Raw genomic sequence first — 19,526 nt, 5'->3', positions numbered from 1 at the left:
GAGGGAAACTTAAGTCCTGAACTGACTTACAAAACCAACTCAACTGTCATCATCTTTCAGAAAGCTGATGGCGTACACACGCTCGGGATTAAGCAGTTCACAGGAATGACTGTCATTATGTTACTTGTAGCGATCCAATCTTATTACCCAGTAAAGCATGTGTGTATGCCTATCTTTTGTAAGGAGGAACTAGGAGCCAAGCAGTCTTTATCTGAACCTTGCTTGGCTTTCTATCTTTACACTCTGAGGGCACTGCCTCATCTCCAGCTCCATCTGAACTCACCTGCTTCAGCCAAGCTGAGCACAGGAGCATCCTGGGAAACTCCCTGTACATAGGAGGAGTGGTAATGACTTCCAGGATCTGATGAGAGACATCAAAGCCTGCAGCCTCCTGAAGTCAGCAGCAGGGTTTAGTGATGACATTAAGAACAAGGACAGACAGGAAGTTTGCTACTAAGGTCAATTTTGAGAGAAGGTAAAAAAAAACCCTTCAAGGGACCCAGGAAACTGGCTCAGGGGATGAGAGAGGAAATAAGACCCGAGGAAAATGGCATACACCTCAGAGTCTATGGAAGGGAGCAGGTGCTACTATTGAAAGGCAATGGTCTCCTGACTTGAATGGTTTATCTGGTGGCTAATTCTCAAATTTCTGTTGCTATTGTTATTGTTCTTTTTTTGTTTGTTTTAGTGGTGCAAGGAATGGAACCCAGGGTCTCAGGAATGCAAGGTCAGGAGAGCTACATTCTTAGTCCAAATGTTTAAAAATGTGTTAAAGAGTTGAGGCAGAGTAGACACAATGTTGTGAAAAGCACCCTCCAAATACCCACCAGCACCCCAGAAGCTCCAGTGTGAGGCCAGCCGGAAGGTGAGGGAGGCTGTCATTTTGACCTTGCTGCAGTTCAATTCTGGAGACTGTTTAGGAATGTAAGGAGCAACCCCCTGCCATCCGCCTCAGCTAGCAGAGCTAATAGGCTTCTAATTAATTTCCAGGAGATTGCTGTTATAACTAACAGGTTTTAAACATTTGGTTGATTGGGGAAAATGAATTGAATACAATGTACTTGATTTGGAAAATTAGTTTTCATTCTATGTGCTTACCATAATAGTGTTTATTTTAAGTTTACATGATTCCATTAAGAGTCCCAGAACACCACTGGGCAGTTTTCCTACTGACAGAGTCCTATCTGGCTTAAAAAGAAGAAAAAATCAATTTACATTTAGATTTTTGTTGGCCTTTCTTTGAGGATAGGTTAAATTCATTGTGTGTGTGTGTGTGTCTTTCATAAAAATCTTCACTCGATCATATAGCAGCAGGCACCAAATATGATCACAGTGACTCTTCATGGCACTTCATAGCAGCCCAGTCCCTCATCAGACGCAAACCCTCCCAGGGAAGGCTGCCGTCCCTTTACCAAGTTTTATTTGATTCCTCCTGACAGCCATTTAAACAATGAATGTCCGGAACTGTCTCTCAAAGGGGCAAGAACAATGGCAGAGGATCAGGGCTTTCATATCGAGCTAACACTATTCTTAAAAGGAGAAAATATTCCTTCCTGAAAGGATTATAGGAAGGCTCAGGAGAGACACCTGCAAGCAGGGTTGGGGGGGGTGGGGTGACAACAGAGCTGGATCCTGATGGATGGCTGAGTTATCCTTTATGTAAAACTCCTTTTGCAGGGACACCAGCATCAAAACTCACCTTCTTCTGGTAGATTCTAGAAATGGACTAACTGGCACCAAAAGTAGTTAACAATGGTTAAGGGTCCCAAGATTGTGTGAGTGGGTAATAATAGAGACCCTGGTACAGCTGGTCCAACTGGAGTATAAGACTAGAATTTTCTCTCCTCGCAATGCTGAGAACGTTTTCTACTGAAACCGAGAATCAAGTGTATCCCGCCACAGGCAATGCAAAAACACACGAGGGATTCTAATTAGGAAGGCTCACCCTGCTAAACACACAGTGGGCCAGTCAGCTCTGAAAACTCAACCTTGGCCTAGCTCGTGATCGTGGAGAAACAGAACCCTCTGCAAATGCTTCCAGAAGGAATTAATAATCTCTGTCAAAACATGTGTTTAACGTGATCTGTACTCTACAGGGTAAGGGAGACAACTCTCTATGCTTCTAGGGGATGGAGAACATAGCTAAATCCAGGAAGACTCATTTTAAAAAAAGATCACAGAAGCAAAAGAGTCTGGTGCGTTGATCTGCGGTACAGAGACTGCACCCGTGAGCCCCAGGGGAGTGGGAAGGGAGGTCTTTGCCTATGGGCCACGCAGCTTGCAATCAGAGAGCCTGGGCTCCCTTTCTGGGTGACTAACAGGGATGCCAGCAACCACTGTAGCCCACTCTTGATTTTTTTTGGTGGGGGGTGGGGCAGAGCTAATTTTCCACATTAGGCAATCATTCAGTTCTTTAGATTGGTGGTTCCAGAAGCGAACCTAAGCTTGGACTTGAGTGATTGGCTCAGAAGAAAGGGGGAAGGGCCCAGAAAGACTGGGCATAACTGAAGACCCTGCTGCCACTTCCTGCCTACAGCTTGGCTTCTGGAGGGAGCAGCTATAAACAAGCAGCTAGGAGACTGAAAGGGGTCCAGTCTCAAGGCAAGGAGCCACAAGCAGCTGGGATCTGAACGTACGCATAGCCTTTGATGGATGTGTCTCTTCTCCAAAATAAACGCTTGGGGGAAAACAAAAAGATCCCCTGCCTGAGTCACTGAAAAGTAGACAGAATTAAATGACAGAAGAAAGCAAAACAAAACAGATAAAACCACAAGAAGCAACAACACTGAATGAGGAGATGAGAGATGAGGTGACCCAACATGATTCCTCTGGGCCTCAAGTTCACAGACAAAACATGTTGGAGGAGGCATTTCTGTGGGATTCTGTCTTTTTCTTTAAAGACACCTTAAGACAGAGTAATCAATGTGGAAAGTTGCCTAGGAAAACAGAAAGGACCTTTTCTGAGAAGACTTTGATCCTGTCCTCCTATTATTGGCTTAACCATGCCTGCATTTAAGGCTTTGAATCTGCAATAACCCCTCTCCTATTGTCCTTGCTAACAAAGTATTATTTGCACCTTATTATTGCTAATCTCTTCTTTGTAAGAAACCACACCTGGTTTTACCCCACCCCCTCCAAAAAAAAAAAAAGCAGCAAGAAAAAAAAAAACGGTTCAGTAAATATTTGCCCTTTGTGGAAATACAATGCATAATTTAGTTAATCTGGGTTATCTTTCCGTGAGAGGTGATTGTTTCTATATTATGAAATGTGTTCACAGTAAGTCAAATCCACGCCAGATACCTGGGAGGCAGACGGAGAGCCACCTACCAGCATGTAGCTGCCATGAACCAACCCTGACACGCATGCACAGCCACACCTACACACACATTACTCACGCTAAGCTAGCCTCCGAATCATAACCGCGCCTTTCTTCTACAAACACGGCCTTTTCTAAGGGAACATTACACACCTCCGGCCCCACAGCCCGGCTGCCACCCTGCTTTCCTCACGGAAAGGCCCTGGAAAAGAAGAACCAGGGCCTTCAGTTCTGCATTTGAAAACACGACATGATTTTACATACCTGGATGAAGTCGAGAAACGTCAGGGGGAGCAAGTCATCCATATGTCCGATGTCTTTGGAGAAACGATTTAAAATTCTTCCTGCAAGCACAGTATATAAGAAATTATACATCTCCCCAGATAGACCCTTTAAGAAAAACAACTTGCAAACAAATCAAAACAATATTTTAAATGCATATGTATTTAATCTATCAGGCATTCATATGGAATAAGCCAATGTCAGTGGCAAAGAAGAATATGGGATAATATCTAAAGGGAAACCAAAGTGCCACCAAGTGGGGCTGGACTCAGAAGCACAACATGGCCCTCGATTTAAAAAAAAATACATCTATATGTATGTACACACACACACACACTCACACAGGAATGGAAAACCTGTGACAGTGTCAGCTTGGTAGGGTTTAGAATGCTCCTTTATTTTTAGGTCAATCCAAGTACAAAGTAGGTAGATAAAGGAAAGAAAATGACAAACACAGAAATGCATAAATTCCAATTGCTATATTAGTTTTTTCTTTAATCATGAGAATTAATTTTCCTAAATGTAAATTGTAACATTTAGTGTTTTATGCCCTAGGAGATGGTTCCCTGGATCTCATATGCCAGGAAAACTTGAAATGCTTCCCAATGAGAGGAAGCATAGTAAGTGCACTACCAGAGTCGTGAGCACACTGGTGTCATCGTGAGCACACTACCAGGGTCACCGTGAGCACACTACCAGGGTCACCGTGAGCACACTGGTGTCATCATGAGCACACTACCAGGGTCACTCTTTCAGGTGTCAAGGGGACAGCTGTAGGCTTGGACATCCAAGGAGGCAAAAGGCAAGTCAGGCAGGGAAACAGAACAATACTCCACAATTAAAGATCAGTTGCTACCATCCACTGCACTTCCTGTGGAGAAGAACCCAAGAAAATAGTATATGGTGCAGGCTTCAGAGGGCATCAGTCAAAACTGGTTTCTAGTAAGCATCCATTATTTTGAATAATATGGTTTTAAAAAAGAGAAGTACACACTGATGGGTGGACGGACGGACAGATGGATGGATGATAGATGGACGGATGGATGGATGGACGGATAGATGGACAGACGGATGGACGGACGGACGGACGGACGGATGGACGGATAGATGGACGGACGGATAGATGGACGGATGGATGGATGGATGGATGGGTGGGTGGGTGGGTGGATGGGTGGGTGGATGGATAGATGTTTGGATAGATGGACGGATGGATAGATGGACGGATGGATGGATGGATAGATGGACGGATGGATAGATGGACGGATGGATGGATGGATGGATGGATAGATGGACGGATGGATGGATGTTTGGATAGATGATCTGTGGATGGATGGACAGATGGGTAGACTGATAAGAGTTTATATTGTGGCAGGCAACTCCCTGAGCTATTTTCTGGTTGATGCTTCGGCAGACCACGGTACAGATGTGACATGAGGCCCTGGGTGTACTCTTGCCAGCACTGGGACGGAGCATCCACTGCCTCTGCAATCCTTCCAGAGCACCTGGCTCTACCCGGAAGCACAGGGTGTGCACGTCAAAGACAAGCAGGCCTCAACGTTCCAACTTGGGACACACAGGCTCTAGAAAATGTCACTTCACTGACATCTTTGGCAGGCCCAGTGACATCTCTTCTTAGTTTTAATAACACCTTCTTTAGTGACTTGTCCTGAGGATTAAATGGCCCCATGAGTGTGAGAGAATCCTGTCATGATGCCAGGCGCTTTTTAACAAGTACTGGAAAGCAAACAAAGAGGTGGAACACTGACTTTTAGCCAGATTCTGAGCATTCCGCCCAAAGAGGAAGTTCAACTGTTAAAATGTGGATTCTGGTGCAATAGCTGGGGCGGAGTCTAAATGTCTGAGGATCCCAGGGATGCCCTGTCTACTGCTCCCTAGAGCAGGCTTGGAGAGGGAAGAGACAGTCCAAATCAGGTACATCTGAGAGAACACTACAATTAGATAGGCAGATTCCTCCTGGATATCCCTATGGGTTCTGATGACTAGTTTTTAACTTTGCAAAGAAACAAGACTGAAAAAAAAAACATTATAGCTTATAGTTAAGAGCATTTGTTCAGCGACTGCAAGGACCTGAACTGAATCCCTGGCACCCAGGTAGAAAGCCAGGCCTGGCTGCGTGTGTCCCACCAGAGGAGATGCGTAGGATATAAAAACTTGCTGGCTGGCCAGCCTAGGGTAGACTGTTCCGGTTCAAAGAGAGACTCTGTCTGAAGGCAATAATGCAGAGTGTGCAGGCAGACACCAGAGGTCTTGATCTAGTCCTATCGTGCACCTCCACCCCCACAAAACACACCACACACAAAGACACACAAACCAAACCAAAATCATTAGATACATGAAAAAAGTGTGGGGGGTTGGGAGGGGAGTGGTATTCAAAATACCCTTTAACAACGACGAGATGGCTCACGAGAGAGGACCACGCCACCAAAATTATTTTCCTAAACTCAAGGATCTTCAGGTCTGAGCTAGCAAAGGGGAGCTAACAACAGAAGACAAGAGGAAGGCAGACCACTGAGAACAGGCCTCACTACACAGTCAACACAACAACTCCAGGCCAAAGATCCCCACAGCCTTCAGGCTTAGTCACCAAGGTGACTAAGAGGGTCTTGCAGCAACTTCCCTGCAGAAAGCACGGAAGAGAACCAACAGTGTTTGCAGAGTCTTCAGCCTTGCAGCGGATGAGGAAATCAGGGCTGTGATGTCGGGTTCGAGGCCTCTCAATCAGAGGCCTCCAAATCAAACCCTGTGAGTCCCCTCCACACTCTGCCATGCCTCGTCATGGCAATGACATGTGGTCCCCACTGGAATGAATGTGTCAGGGGAAGTGAGCGGCGGGGACTGAGCTTCCCAGGAGAATCCAGTCCCTCTTTTCAAACTCTTGTGCTAGAAGCAGCCTGCTTACGTTACACCGAGTCTTGCCCTCTGGAACACCGGAATGCTACTGCTGTTCACTCGGCCCTCAGAACCACTTTCTCCTGACATGACAGCCTTCTGTACACTTAATCACAGCCTTCCCAGGCTTCTCACAAGAAACCTGGTGACGCTACATGTTCCCTCACTGACCAGGTCGTTCCTTGGCCACTGTCTCTGCACACAGTCGGATGGCCACACGATGCCAGTGTGCAGGATTGTGGAACCCCAGTCCTCCCCCCCAATTCTGCACAGCCACCATGCCCAGGATTGCTGAGGCCAGAGAGCATGCTCCATATGCATTAAAAACAAACCTGCAGCAGCAGTTTTTCTTCCTTGGTGGAGGTGTCTCCTCACTCTGGGCACGGTCTCCTTTACTGTGCAGCACTTAGTTCTGTGCACTCCTGTCTGTTAATTCTGGGTTATTTCCCGAGCCAGTGCAGTTGCTCTCAGAGTCTGTGTCTTTCCACGTCTTTCTTCCCTACTCTTTCCTCTATTAGTTTTTGGGGACTTTTCCAGCTTTTCCAGCACCGCCTCTCCCTCAAGTGACTGTTCTCAACCCTGGGGGTCACAACCCCTTTGGGGGGCACATATCAGGTGTTGGCATTACGATTAGCAAAATTATAATTACGAAATAGCAATGAAATAATTTTATGACTGGGGTCACCACAACATGAGGAACTGTATTAAAGGGTCACAGCAGTAGGAAGGATGAGAACTACTACTACTCTAAAGTATGTTTGGACAGAGGATTAATACCTAGAATATATACATAACTAAAAAGAAAAAAGAAAAGAAAACTCTAAATACCCAAAGAAGCCAATTAACATCTGGGCTTGGAAGTGAGGAGAGGGTTCTTGCAGTAAAGTGCTTTCCACACGAGTATGAGGATGTGAGCAGGAACCCTAGGTCCCCAGCACTCATAAATACAAGCTCAACAGCATGTGGGCATCAGTTCTGGGGAGCAGAGACAAGAGAATCTATGGGCTCACTGACCTGCCAGGCTAGCTGAATTAATCACTTCAAGTTCAGCGAAAGACCCTGTCAACGATGACGATGACAATAATAATAATAACAACAACAACAACAACAAACAACATTGACCTCTGGCCTCCACACGGGCATACACCTGCACAAATGTGTACACACACATGAACATATACACATACACAAGAAGTAATAATACAGGGCCAATACAACAATATAATAGATGGTTCTCAAATGATGAAATACAAGTGACTAGGAAACATGGGGAAAAAAGTCCAAGGTCTTCAGCTGCAGAAGACATAAAAATTAGAATACACTAGATCCTAATCAGATGGTTATCATTAGGAGAAAGTGCTGGCAAAGGATGCTGGGAAGATCACAACCTTTACCCATGGCTGGCAGGAACATAAACTGATTTGGCTACTAGGAGGATCAGTAGGAAGGTGCCTCACACAACCCAAACAGAATTACCATTGGACCCAACACACTGTCCAAAGAATAAACCCAGAGGACTCTTACTCAACACACCAGATACCTGCACACCCAAGTTTATGGCCTCACTACTCACAAAAGCCAAAATATAAAATATAAAATCAGCCCAAGTGTTCATCCTCACACTCGTGATTAAAGCAAATGAGGTATATTATACAAAATGGATTTTACTCAGGCACAGAGAAGAATGGAATTATAGTTTGCTGGAAAACTGGGAACAATTGGACATTATCATATTACATGAACTCACAAGTATTTTTTTCTCACTTGTGGATCCTAGATTATATACACACATTTTAAGAAGCTGTACATAGGAGACAAAACAGCAGAAGAGGGTTTGGGAGCACAACAGAGACTAGCCAGAGAGGAGAGAGAGGCAGGGGAAGAGAGAGAAAGGGACGCTGGGTAGTGAATACACCTTGAAGTCCATGCTATGTGTCAGACAAATTGTTCTCACCAAACCCATCACCACGTACAATGAATAGATGCCAACAGAAAAAGAGAAGAAAGTTCCACATTATTCTAACACTACACTGCACAGGCAGACTGAGGGGAAGCAATATGAACAAATCACTTTAGGAGTGTGACCCTCAGGAACTACCCTAGACCCACAGGGCAGGATGCCAGCGTGCATGAATTTTACAGGAAATACAGAGTAAGGGAAAATGGGGACGGGCTGGCCGCCCCGAGATCCACATTGTCATACAGGAGTTCTCCCCCCCCCCCCCCATTGCTCTGCTTTTCTGTCTTGTACAAAGAGAAAATTTCACAGAAGTTGTCACCCAACTTCTTTTTAAAATACAAATTTATGAAGGGTTATACTTTAGAAACTGAGAATCTGCAACCAGTGTCACAGCTAAAATTCTGGCCTCTCTCCCAGAGCCAAAGTTCCTTGTGGTTCCATGAAGTACCCATGTCTAACTCTCAGCCTTCACCTTATTTTCTGAGTTAGGTTCCCCCACTAAATTCACGACAATTCAGCTAGACTAGACGGACAGCAAGACCTACATTCTCCTTCCTCCCAGGCTCCCAGTGGCCCAGTGCTCCATCAGGTGTCTTATAGAGGTTTTGGAGAACCTAACACAGGCTCTGATCAGGTGTCTTATGGAGGTTAACACAGGCTCTGATGCTTCCGCGAGAGGTGCTTCCCTGCCCAAGCCTCCCCATCCCTGCTTCAGAGATTCAGATTTCTATAGGTATTATTTTTATATACCATAATATTGAGATGTTTCATAACTCAGTACCTTACTAGCATTACTAAATAATGTGATAATCACTCAGAATAAGTCTAATACATTCTATTCCCTCATCACCACCCTTCCCCAATGTCTCCTGCATTTACAATCGCCAGCCTCAGACAACCATGAATTTTCCTTCTGTCCCCATAAGTCTTTTTCATAGCACCTTTCAAATAAATAGATCAATTTACTACGTTGTCTACTGTATTCATTTTTCCCACTTAATCTGACACTTTTGAGGTTCATCCACGACACAGACTTTATTAAGTATTTCCCCTCTGAGCCCCATTCTTTAAACACAGAAATAGTCTTAGAGGTACCAGCAAGCAAAGTCCCACCAAACATGCCATCCTTGATCTCGCGGGTTAAGAGCAGAGATGTCTGGTGAGCTCCTTGATAGGAAGAACTGATCTGTACCTACATCTTGCCTGGCACATATGAGGCCCTGGGTCCCATTGCTCGCACATCAAGATGGACTGCCTGAGTTAGAGACCTTACCTTTGATTGATAACTACAGAGAGAAGAAAGAGCTGGAACCAGGTTCAGGCTGGGCACCACACTGAGTAAAAGCGGTCTCTTATAGGACTGTTGCTAACTGTCGGTAGACTAAAGAAAGAGGAACACAAGGTGAGATGTGGCATCTAAATCCAAGGAGTCTACTCTGAAGGGCACACTGTCCATCAGCACAAACAGAATGGTTGATTGAGCCTGGTGTTCTGCGCACACTGCAACAAGGCTGGACAGACAACAGTCTGCACCATGCAGAGCCCAGTGGAGTCAGACGGCTGTGGTCATGTGAGGTGAAGAGCCCTTTTAAGAGTGGTCAGCCTAAACTGGGCGATGGTGGTGCACATGCCTTTAATCCCAGCACCCAGGGAGGCAGAGGCAGGCGGATCTCTGTGAGTTCGAGGCCAGCCTGGGCTACACGAGATCAATGCAGAAAGAGATCCAGATAGTGGCGGCTCACACCTTGAATCCCAGCACTAGAGAGGAATATAAACCGGATGAGACAGGAACTTGCGCTCTGTCAGTCTGAGGATTTGTTGCAGGTAAGAGCTCTCTAGTCCTCATCCTACTCTGAAAACAGGAAATGATGACACGCAAAATCCGTATCAGCAAAAGGGAAATGATAAATAGACAAATGTGTCTTTCACTACCTCAGATCGGGGGATGAACGAGGACATGGCAAGAGCCAACTTCTAAGTTCAGGAGTAGTGCGTATTTGTGGGGTGTCACTCATTGTCATTGGAGCTCAAAGCTGAAAGGGGGCATGGAAGACCCTCGTGGCTAATAACCTCCAATCATAGAATGGAAATCCTGAGACCCTGCTTTGAAGAATCTTCATGACACAGAGGAGGAAGTGGAGGCCGGGCGCCTCCCAACTTGAGACATTTTGGTCTTCTCCCCAAACTGCGTGTCTTCTACCTCGTAGGGACTCTCCTACCTACCACTGGACTTTCACATAGAAATAGATTCCAAAGAAGGCTGGACAGGAATGGACCACACCGTTCATGTTGGAGGACACAGTGACCAAGCACGCACGCTCAAGGCTGCCCAGTCTGGGAACTCCCACACCGTGGCAGAGAGAAGCATGACAAACCTCATACTTCAGGGCAACTTTCTTCAACAGTTTCTGTTGACCCTTTATCCAAGGATAGAGCTACTTAATCGCTGTGTCTATTTTTCTGGTTCTCTCTCTGAATGTCCTTTGCTTTCTTTACGTTCAGGAGCGTCCCAAGTCTTTCCTGTACAGCTCTTCCTGGATTTACTCAAGACACACGGTTATCTTACAAAGCACTTTAAAGTCAACAAGGCCAGACCCAACACATCCCTTTGAGCCTGGCCTATGACTACCTCCACCCAACTTCCTGAGCCAGGTTCTAGACCTGTGCAAGAACTCCCAGTATGAAATGTGAAAGACAATTTTGTCTTGTCTTGATCTCTCATAGTTACCAGTATGTCTCAGTTTTCTTCATTTAAAATAACCTAACTTGCATCTAAATATAATATCGAGCACTGGGGAAGAAAGATGGAGACCGAGGCAGGCATTCGCCCTGGCTGTGCATCCCCACTCACTCTGGTCACGCCTCTGCTCTTTCTTTACCCATCTTTTCAGGAAGGGTCTCAGTGCTGCCCGGGCTTCACCAAGGTGTTAGTCCTCTCTCCCTTGCCAACAAACACAGCTCTGGGAGCTTGCTACCAACTTCAACTTCTTCCTGAGGACACAGCACAGTTAATTTACCAAAAGTGAGCTAAGTTAGACCCTATGAGGAGGAGGTAGGCATTACAGGCACAGGAAAGATGGAACACAAACATGCACACACACACACACACACACACACACACACGCATGCACATACACCACATGACAACATCTTCCAGCTTCTTCAAGGACCAGCACATGCTCAGCCCGCATTCCAGAGCAATCACCTGTTCCAGACACCATTCAGCCCATGTCCCCTCATCAGAACCAGCTCAGCAGAGACTCTGGCTCCAGCTGTTATGGAGCCCCGGTCAATTCACACTGCAGCCTTCTACCTCTGGCTCTGTGTGATGGAGCCCACACCAATTCACACTGCAGCCTCCCACTTCTGGCTCTGTGTGATGGAGCCCAGGCCAATTCACACTGCAGCCTCCCACCTCTGGCTCCGTGTGATGGAGCCCATGCCAATTCACACTGCAGCCTCCCACCTTTGACTCCGTGTGATGGAGCTCACGCCAATTCACACTGCAGCCTCCCACCTCTGGCTCTGTGTGATGGAGCACAGGCCAATTCACACTGCAGCCTCACCACGCATAACGAATACAAAACGTTGTTATGATCATCTGGGTTCACGCAAATTGAGTTTCTGAAATACTATCATATACCAGACACTGAACATCAACAAGACGGTTACACAGGACAAACACATCAGCTCGGAACTACGGCAAAGATACTGTCCCCACTTAAAGATGAGGCAGCTGCAACTTTGAGAGGAAGAATTTAACTCAATCAACTTCAAGCTGTGAAGTTGCCAAGCGGGACTCACACCCAGTATTCAAAAGGTGTGTTCTTGTCAACACATCTATGACAGGCTGCTGCTTTACGGAACACTTCTGCAAGCTCTATTAAATACCTACCGTAAAGGAGGAGCCAGTGAAGTGCCAGGCTGGGTTAGGAACAGACCTGCTGTGGGCGGCCCTGCCCCCATCTGGCTAATGGTGGCCGTGTTGGATGCTGAGACCTTTGACTATCACTCCTGGCCAGAAGAGTTTTGGGAACCCTCTCTTGAGCAACCATAATTGAAGGAAATCATTTAAAATAAGTCCACCTCAAAATTAAACGACCATGTTACTGTGAGTAAAGAGACTTCTGTCACAAGGAGCAAACAAACGGGTATAGACGGAGGGTCTAATGAATTCCTAGCTGATGAGTTAAGTCCAGGGACTGGAGTTCTACCTCATCCCATAGCAAATCCAGCTGCTTGTGGATAGAGGTCTGAAGGAGAGCTACCCAGGGGGAATGACAAACACTTCCAAAGTTACTTGGAAGTTGGTGTTGAAGCAACCAGTAGATGCTTTCCTAAGCATTAAGGAGAAACCAGTCAGGAAGACAGGCCAGGATGCTTCTTTACACGTGTACTTCCGAGATATACCTCCAAGATATACCTACACATGGTGTAGGAAGAGCAGATCTCTAGAAGACCCTCCTGGACTTGAACTCTGGAATAAGGCAAGTCTGATGGAAAGCTACAGAGCCTCCGTGACCCACACAGGAGTCTAAGAACTGCAAAGAAGCTGATCTCCCCTGCTACAGGACCTGATGACACACATGTCCAGGTGCCGTTTTCCCCCCCTTATCTGGCACTCCTGGACTCCCACTCATGGCCAAATGTTCATGAATAAGTTCAGGAAAATGAGTATTAATGGGATAAAAACAAAGGCCTGAAAACACCCAGCAGCCTCAGGACGGTGATTCCCACAAAGATGGCATCAGCCAGAGAAAGCGTTCCTGCAAACAAAGGATTCTGCTTCCACAAAAGCCCAGCTTCCAACCCGATGACGAGATTACCCTGAATGGTAACTGCTGTCTGATATGCAAAATCAGCTCTTCCTAACTCCAAGGCTTACCTGAGCATGCACGACGCTCAAAAATAGGATAGTACAACGTTTGGTGTGAGGACAGGACAGAACTTGAAGACAATGGGCCCTCTCCCTCCTACCACCCCCGCCCTATGTAAAACAACGAAGGTGTGCTGGAAACACATCAACCAACACCCAGATCTGATCTCGACTTCTATCTCCACCAATCATTTTAAGATCTGGGAACTGCCAACAGATGTTACACCAAGCTGGCTAGGCTAGGCTAAATGTAAATGCGTGGACCTTTGTTGGGTTTGTTTAAAAACGATGTTTATAAAACACATCCTTCTCAACTGCTGCACTGCTTCTTTTTAAAGTCCAGATAAGCTCTGTGATCTAGGGCAGGGTACCATGAGCTAGGACACAGGGTATCTCAGAGTCAAACAATCACCTTGTTCTTACAGAGAATTCCAAACTATTGAACTACCTACCACTCCTCACCCCCGGGTCTTGTCCAGGCTCCCCATATCCTTCTCCCCACCTCAGCCCTCCTGGCTGAGCTTAATTCACGGGTTTCTAGAACCAACAGCCCTGCTCCCCAGCCCTCATGTTTCCTGACTTGTCCCACAGCATCAGACATGTTCCGTACCTTCTGAAAACGCATGCATGCTTCAGGACACCATTATTTCTTCTTTTAATATCTGCCTCTTTCTATTCCTCCACCTTGCCTGTTCTCCAAGTTCAAGTGTCTCCCTACTGTGGTGTGGGGCTCACCACTCCAAACCCTACTCATAAAGGTGGTCTTCACCCCCTTTCACTAGGTCAGCCGTTCCCAAACCAGAACTGCACCCGAGTCCCACTGTGTCTCTTCCCCCTTTCTCTTACATCTCAGTGCATCCAGCTGGCAGACTTCTCCCTGCGGACGTCTCTAAGGGGTACAACCCTGTGAAGAGTTTGAACTGGAGAAAAGGACAGGCTCAATGACTTCTCACCTAAGGTGTTTAACACGCGCCAAATGATAACTTCACACAAATTTCAACATCAGCTTTACAGACTTACGATGTAATTCTCACTGTCAAACATTTCTAAGGAAAAGCTACATCTGTGATTCTGAACTTTGAATACTTTGGGGAGCTTTTGTTGAGTTGCACGTAGCAGAAGTTGGCTTTCTTGGTGGCCAGGTATCTTCTGAGCTGACCTTCCCAACTCTGATGTATGTTATCACATCAAACAGCTTAATCAGAACACAAACTGTTCTTAGATTTCTGCAGAGGTAATTAAATAACAATTCGATGCCAATTAATCACAGTCAAATAAGAGTCTGTCAGAGCAGAACTCTATACACTGGAGACTATTTAATGGTCAAATACTTGGCAAGCTCTTAGTTAAACAATGATTCATTAAACCTCCTTTGCCACACAATGGCTAAGCTAAACTCTATGTGAAAGAATCGAAACTCCTTTGTTCTCCCATAAAAAGACATCAAACCTCTGTGTGATATTCGTTTCTCCCTCACTTAGCAGGCTGCTCAACTGCATGATTCATGATGTGTTCAGCTGCTCCTAGGCCCAGGGATGTCTGCAAGTCCTCCTGGGCCTGGAACAGGAGAGCAAGCTGGGGGAGGGGGGGCAACTCTTCTCTCCCCCCTGAGTGAGTGCGGGGTTGGACAGCTGACCACACTGACCTAAAAGCTCTGCTCACACAGCAAAGAAGCCCAGCAAAGAAGAGGGGAACCACCTTCTTCCCCGAAAGGAGAGCTGTGGCCGCTGCCTGAGGAGGAACTGATTACCCGCTATGCAAACTCACACAACTTGCCAAGCCAGCAAAAACCCGTCAGACGATTTTTGGTTCCCTGTGCCTTCCTTATCAACAAGGCTCTTTTAAATTAAGCAACCCATTGTAACGCAGCTCCCTGTGGAAACCCACAGACCCACTTCAAGTGCAGCTGATAACTCCCAAAGGCTGCTGAGCACTGCTCAGGAGGGCTGTACAACTGCCCTGCAAGTTTGTTTCTCCCTTGGGAGACAATATCTAGCGGAGGGGCAGGGCTTGCATTTGCTGGGGTTTGCCCGGACTAGTGCTCTAAGCAGCCCCTTGGTTCCTCAAGAGCTGCTGTTTATTTAAAACAGGACCTCCGTGCTTTGTCCTATATTTGAATCTGAATTAGAGACCTCAGAGGTAGTTGAAACCGCATTCTAGGCTGTAGTACTGCAGAGAAATCCACTAGGCAGTGAGCCCATTTATCTCTATATTCAGTTGCCTAGTATAATTAATCACTGGGTTATTACTGGTTTGATCACGTAAGTAAAAGTTAAATTTTACTTGGAAGTGGAGTTTGGTAGTAGAGTATTTGGGCTTGCAGGAGGCTCTGGGTTCCACCCCTAACATTAATTAAATTAAAATCCCATAAACTAACCAAATAGAAAATATACTTCTCTTTATTGAAGAAGTATGTACTAAGAAATTTTTCTGAAAAAGGAAGAAATATTTTTGAAATACATGTATCAGCTCGTATCTCAAAACTGCACTCATTAACACACATCAAAGCTTGCTGGATAGAACATTATTTAAACAGAAAAGTTATGAAATCTCAGAAAATCGGTTTTAACTCAACTCATATACTAAGCAACGAGAAATAAAGTTCCCCTTTACTGGCTCTGGCATGCAAAATATTAAAATCGTGCGCAGATTGTAAGAATGAGTGTGGGACAGACCGGGTATTTCCTGTATCCAGGATACACGTATAAACCGCGAGGCAAACACTGTGAAGTCTTCACACGGCAGTAAGAACATAAAGCCTCGGAGAACTCACTATGTGAAATTGAAAACGGCTTTGCGATCTCTCGGTTGTGAGGACTTCATTCTGTTTCTGCCACCCCCACAACACCTGATATTTAGCAGCCCCGAGTATGTCTACTTCTCAGCTAAGCTATGACATAAAATGATTTCAAGGAGGGGGGGGGAGTCACACCGCATCTAACATAAACACACCATAGCAAAACAAATTTTCCTGCAAATCTAAGCAGTTTTCCAGTCTATCAAAGTAGTGCCAGGGTAGATTTATGCACATTAAAGTGCTGACGGGCACGGAACATTTCAGCCATAAATACAGTTCGTTGTAACCCAATCGTCAAATCAATAAAGTCATTAAAAATAGACCACATTCTTCAAGGAAACGGTGCTTTGAGGGGGAGAGCATCTTCGCTGGTGATGGAGGCATATTGTCAGACCCACCCCTCTGTCTCCCATGGGCCTGAAAGGCAACAACATCTGTAGGGCCTTATCTCCCCCCACGTGATTTTAGCCACGCAAACTGCCACATGGTGTTTCCAGCCTCCCCACAGACACCTTATAAATACAAATAAGAAGATACGCCCTGGGTTTTTCTTCTCCCCTTTTCCTTCTCTGTCCCAGACTGACAGAATATTATCACTATTGTAACGTCTCCCACATCGGCCCCTGGGCCTCTAGGCCAGAATGCTCAGCGATTATAATATCCATTTATCTAAACTGCTAACATGTAACAAAATTCAGGTGGGGTACGTACCACTTAAATTAATTTACTACTTGAAAAAGACTTCTTATGCCAATCCTGTCAAAGGAAAGGCAAGAAACGTGTTGAGAAACCGAATAAATCTAAATACAGTTTACATTTGATCTGAATTTCAAACGTAAGGCAACAAAATAGAAGCATTGGAAGGGCAGACTTAAGAGCAGCAAGGAAACGCCCACACTGCCAAGACAGGATCCCTAGTGCTATGGAAGTCTGTAGTCTCAGGGGACCTAGCTCTCCCGTGAGGACACAAAGATGCATCACGTCACCTTCTGGCCGAAGAAAGGCCTCTGAACTTGAAGGATGGCTCCCATCAAGAGCCAGAAAACCTCAAGGGCTGGTGGCCATGGGGAGTGACCAGAACCCTGGTCGATTCTTTGTGAGTAAAAAAAAGGAGCGCCAAACAGGAGCCACGCCATCATTGTAAGATCCTGGCAGTCTGTCTCTGGGCCGACACCCAGAGGAAAAGGAAGTGGAGACACGGGTGTCAGTACAGTCCCGGCTCCAGCAGCACTCATCACAAAAGGCCAAGCGATCTACCTGACCCACGAGAGATGAGGGGATGAAATGAAGTGTGCGGGACAGACACAACAGCGCAGTCCTCAGCCTCAAGGAGGGGTGTTGACCTCTGCTACGGCATACAAGATGCCCGAAAGCATTTATCACAGAGGGAAGGCTATGGTAGATCCCACTTACAGGAAGGACCTAGAGTGTCAGACTCAAAGAGCTAGGAAGCAACTGGGTGAGGAGCAGAGGCTGGGGCAGGGGGCAACCAGGAGTCAGTGTTTCCTGAGCTGGGATCTCTTTGGGAAGTGGTGTAGTTCTGGAGACGCATGTGGGCCAAGGCTGTGCAGTGATGCTCACGTACTTGATGCCACTGAACTGTGGTTAAACTGGGCGACACAGTATTCTTAGTTGTCATTTGTCCCAGTAAGGAGAAAAGAACTCAAACTTGCTCTCTCTCCTTTCCCTAGAACCCATTCTGTTCACCACACACATCCGTTCTGAGCGAGACGATCAGTTTTATAGTTAGTAGCCTAGCTTTTTACTGCCAACTTGACAAACCTGGAGTCAGCCCGGGAGAAGGGTCTCAGCTGAGGCAGTGCCTCAATCAGATGGACCGTGGCTACGCCTGTGAGAGACTGTCTTTACTGATGATTGATACGAGGGGACCCAGCCCACTCTGGGCGGCACCATCCCTAGGTAGGAGGGCGCAGGCCAGGATGGAGCGGGTAAACAGCATTCCTCCGTGGCTTCTGCTTGCTTCACTTCCTGCTTGAGCTCCTGGCCTGACTTCCTCTCCATGGTGGACAGTGACCTCCCTGTGTGTAAGCTAAAGAAACCACCCTCCTTCTCCCCGAGTTGCTTTAGGCCGAGGGTTTACAATGGCAACAGAAAATAAGCTACAAGAGTTAGCACGTTCAACCCAACAAATACACCAAGCCCCTTCCACCAGGACTGAAGAGCAGTTCCAGTCAGAACAGCCCAGGCCGCCATCTGAGAGCGAGAGGAGACGTTAAAGGACTGTCCCAGCCGGCAGGCTGGCACCGTCAGCCTCACTCTCTGAAGCGCACTGGAGACCAGGGCCAAGAGTAAGGATGAGGACCTAAGCAGAACAAGAAAGAAGGGCTTGCCCGCTGAGGGCGGAGGGACCAGAGGGGCACGGGCGCCACCCAACCCACAGAAGTAGAAAGAGAGGTGGATGAGGGGTTCCGCTCTGACTCTGCAGAGCAGTGGCTGGCTTTCAGCAGAATACCTGCAATTTTCTTGTCTCCCTAGGACATGGCACAACCCATATTCCGGGGCTGCTTCATGCCCACTTTCCAGTGTCCTGTAAACACTCCCAAGTCAAGATGCAAAATACCAACATCAACAGAATCCCACCCCGTGAGTGACGTGGCTAAATCAACACAATCATGGGGTCATTACGGCCTCCTGTTTTCCAGCCCAATCTCAAGTCAGGGAGCCCTGTCAGAAGCCAGTAATTAGTGGGTCTCCTTAACCAAAAGCACGATTAACGGCCTTTAGGAGGCGCCAAGAGTCCTTTCCCTCTGTGACTTGTGTGACCTAAGAACAGAAAGCCAAACAGCTGCTAGAGATGGACCACGATTGTAAATATACGGAAGGGGGGTGATGGGGAAGGAAGGCCAAGTGCGGGCTTCTGCACACCTGTCTAGGGAACAGTCTCCTGTGACAAAAAGCAAAGACAGACAGATACACACAAGGAAGCACGAGACACTCAGTGTGCTAGAAAATGGTATCTAAGAATATGCACCAGAGGCATGATGCTAGGATGTGGCTTAAATAAGGTCCTCGATGCTGGGTGTGCAGGGAAGGGTGCTCCAGGAAAGCCTGGGGCCCAGGGAGCTGGGGTAAGAAAGGCTGAATAGAAGGCACAGGAATGCCAAACATCCACCGCCCGAGGGCTCTGCAACAGGCCTGTGATGTCTGAACCCGAGGCCATAAATAAGACCGTCGGAGGGTCCCAGTCCCCAGGGGACTCATGTCAGCACAGCATAGGTCTTTATCTTTATCTTTAAAAGACAGCGAACCAAAGAACTGGGTAAATATTTTCTCCTCAGTGCAGAAGCTGTCTGCAAACCTCAACGTGTCAGGTCAGGAAGGGTCAGGATTCAGAGAAAGCTCACTGCCCACTTGGCTACCCTGC

The 19,526-nt window shown here is 46.7% G+C and overlaps 1 protein-coding gene across 2 annotated transcripts in view; it reads right to left on the bottom strand.

Annotated features, from left to right (window-relative positions):
* Window positions 1–19,526, bottom strand: part of Abcc4 (ATP binding cassette subfamily C member 4) — a 210,971-nt gene that overhangs the window by 62,964 nt on the left and 128,481 nt on the right. For both annotated transcript variants that reach the window (XM_038310408.1, XM_038310409.1), the window contains one exon: window positions 3,581–3,660. In XM_038310408.1, the coding sequence (XP_038166336.1) occupies window positions 3,581–3,660 (80 nt within the window). The remainder of the gene's footprint in view (window positions 1–3,580; window positions 3,661–19,526) is intronic.

This window comes from Arvicola amphibius, chromosome 13, assembly GCF_903992535.2.
Source record: "Arvicola amphibius chromosome 13, mArvAmp1.2, whole genome shotgun sequence".
NCBI lineage: Eukaryota > Metazoa > Chordata > Mammalia > Rodentia > Cricetidae > Arvicola > Arvicola amphibius.
This window is presented reverse-complemented; position numbering and strand designations above follow the sequence as displayed.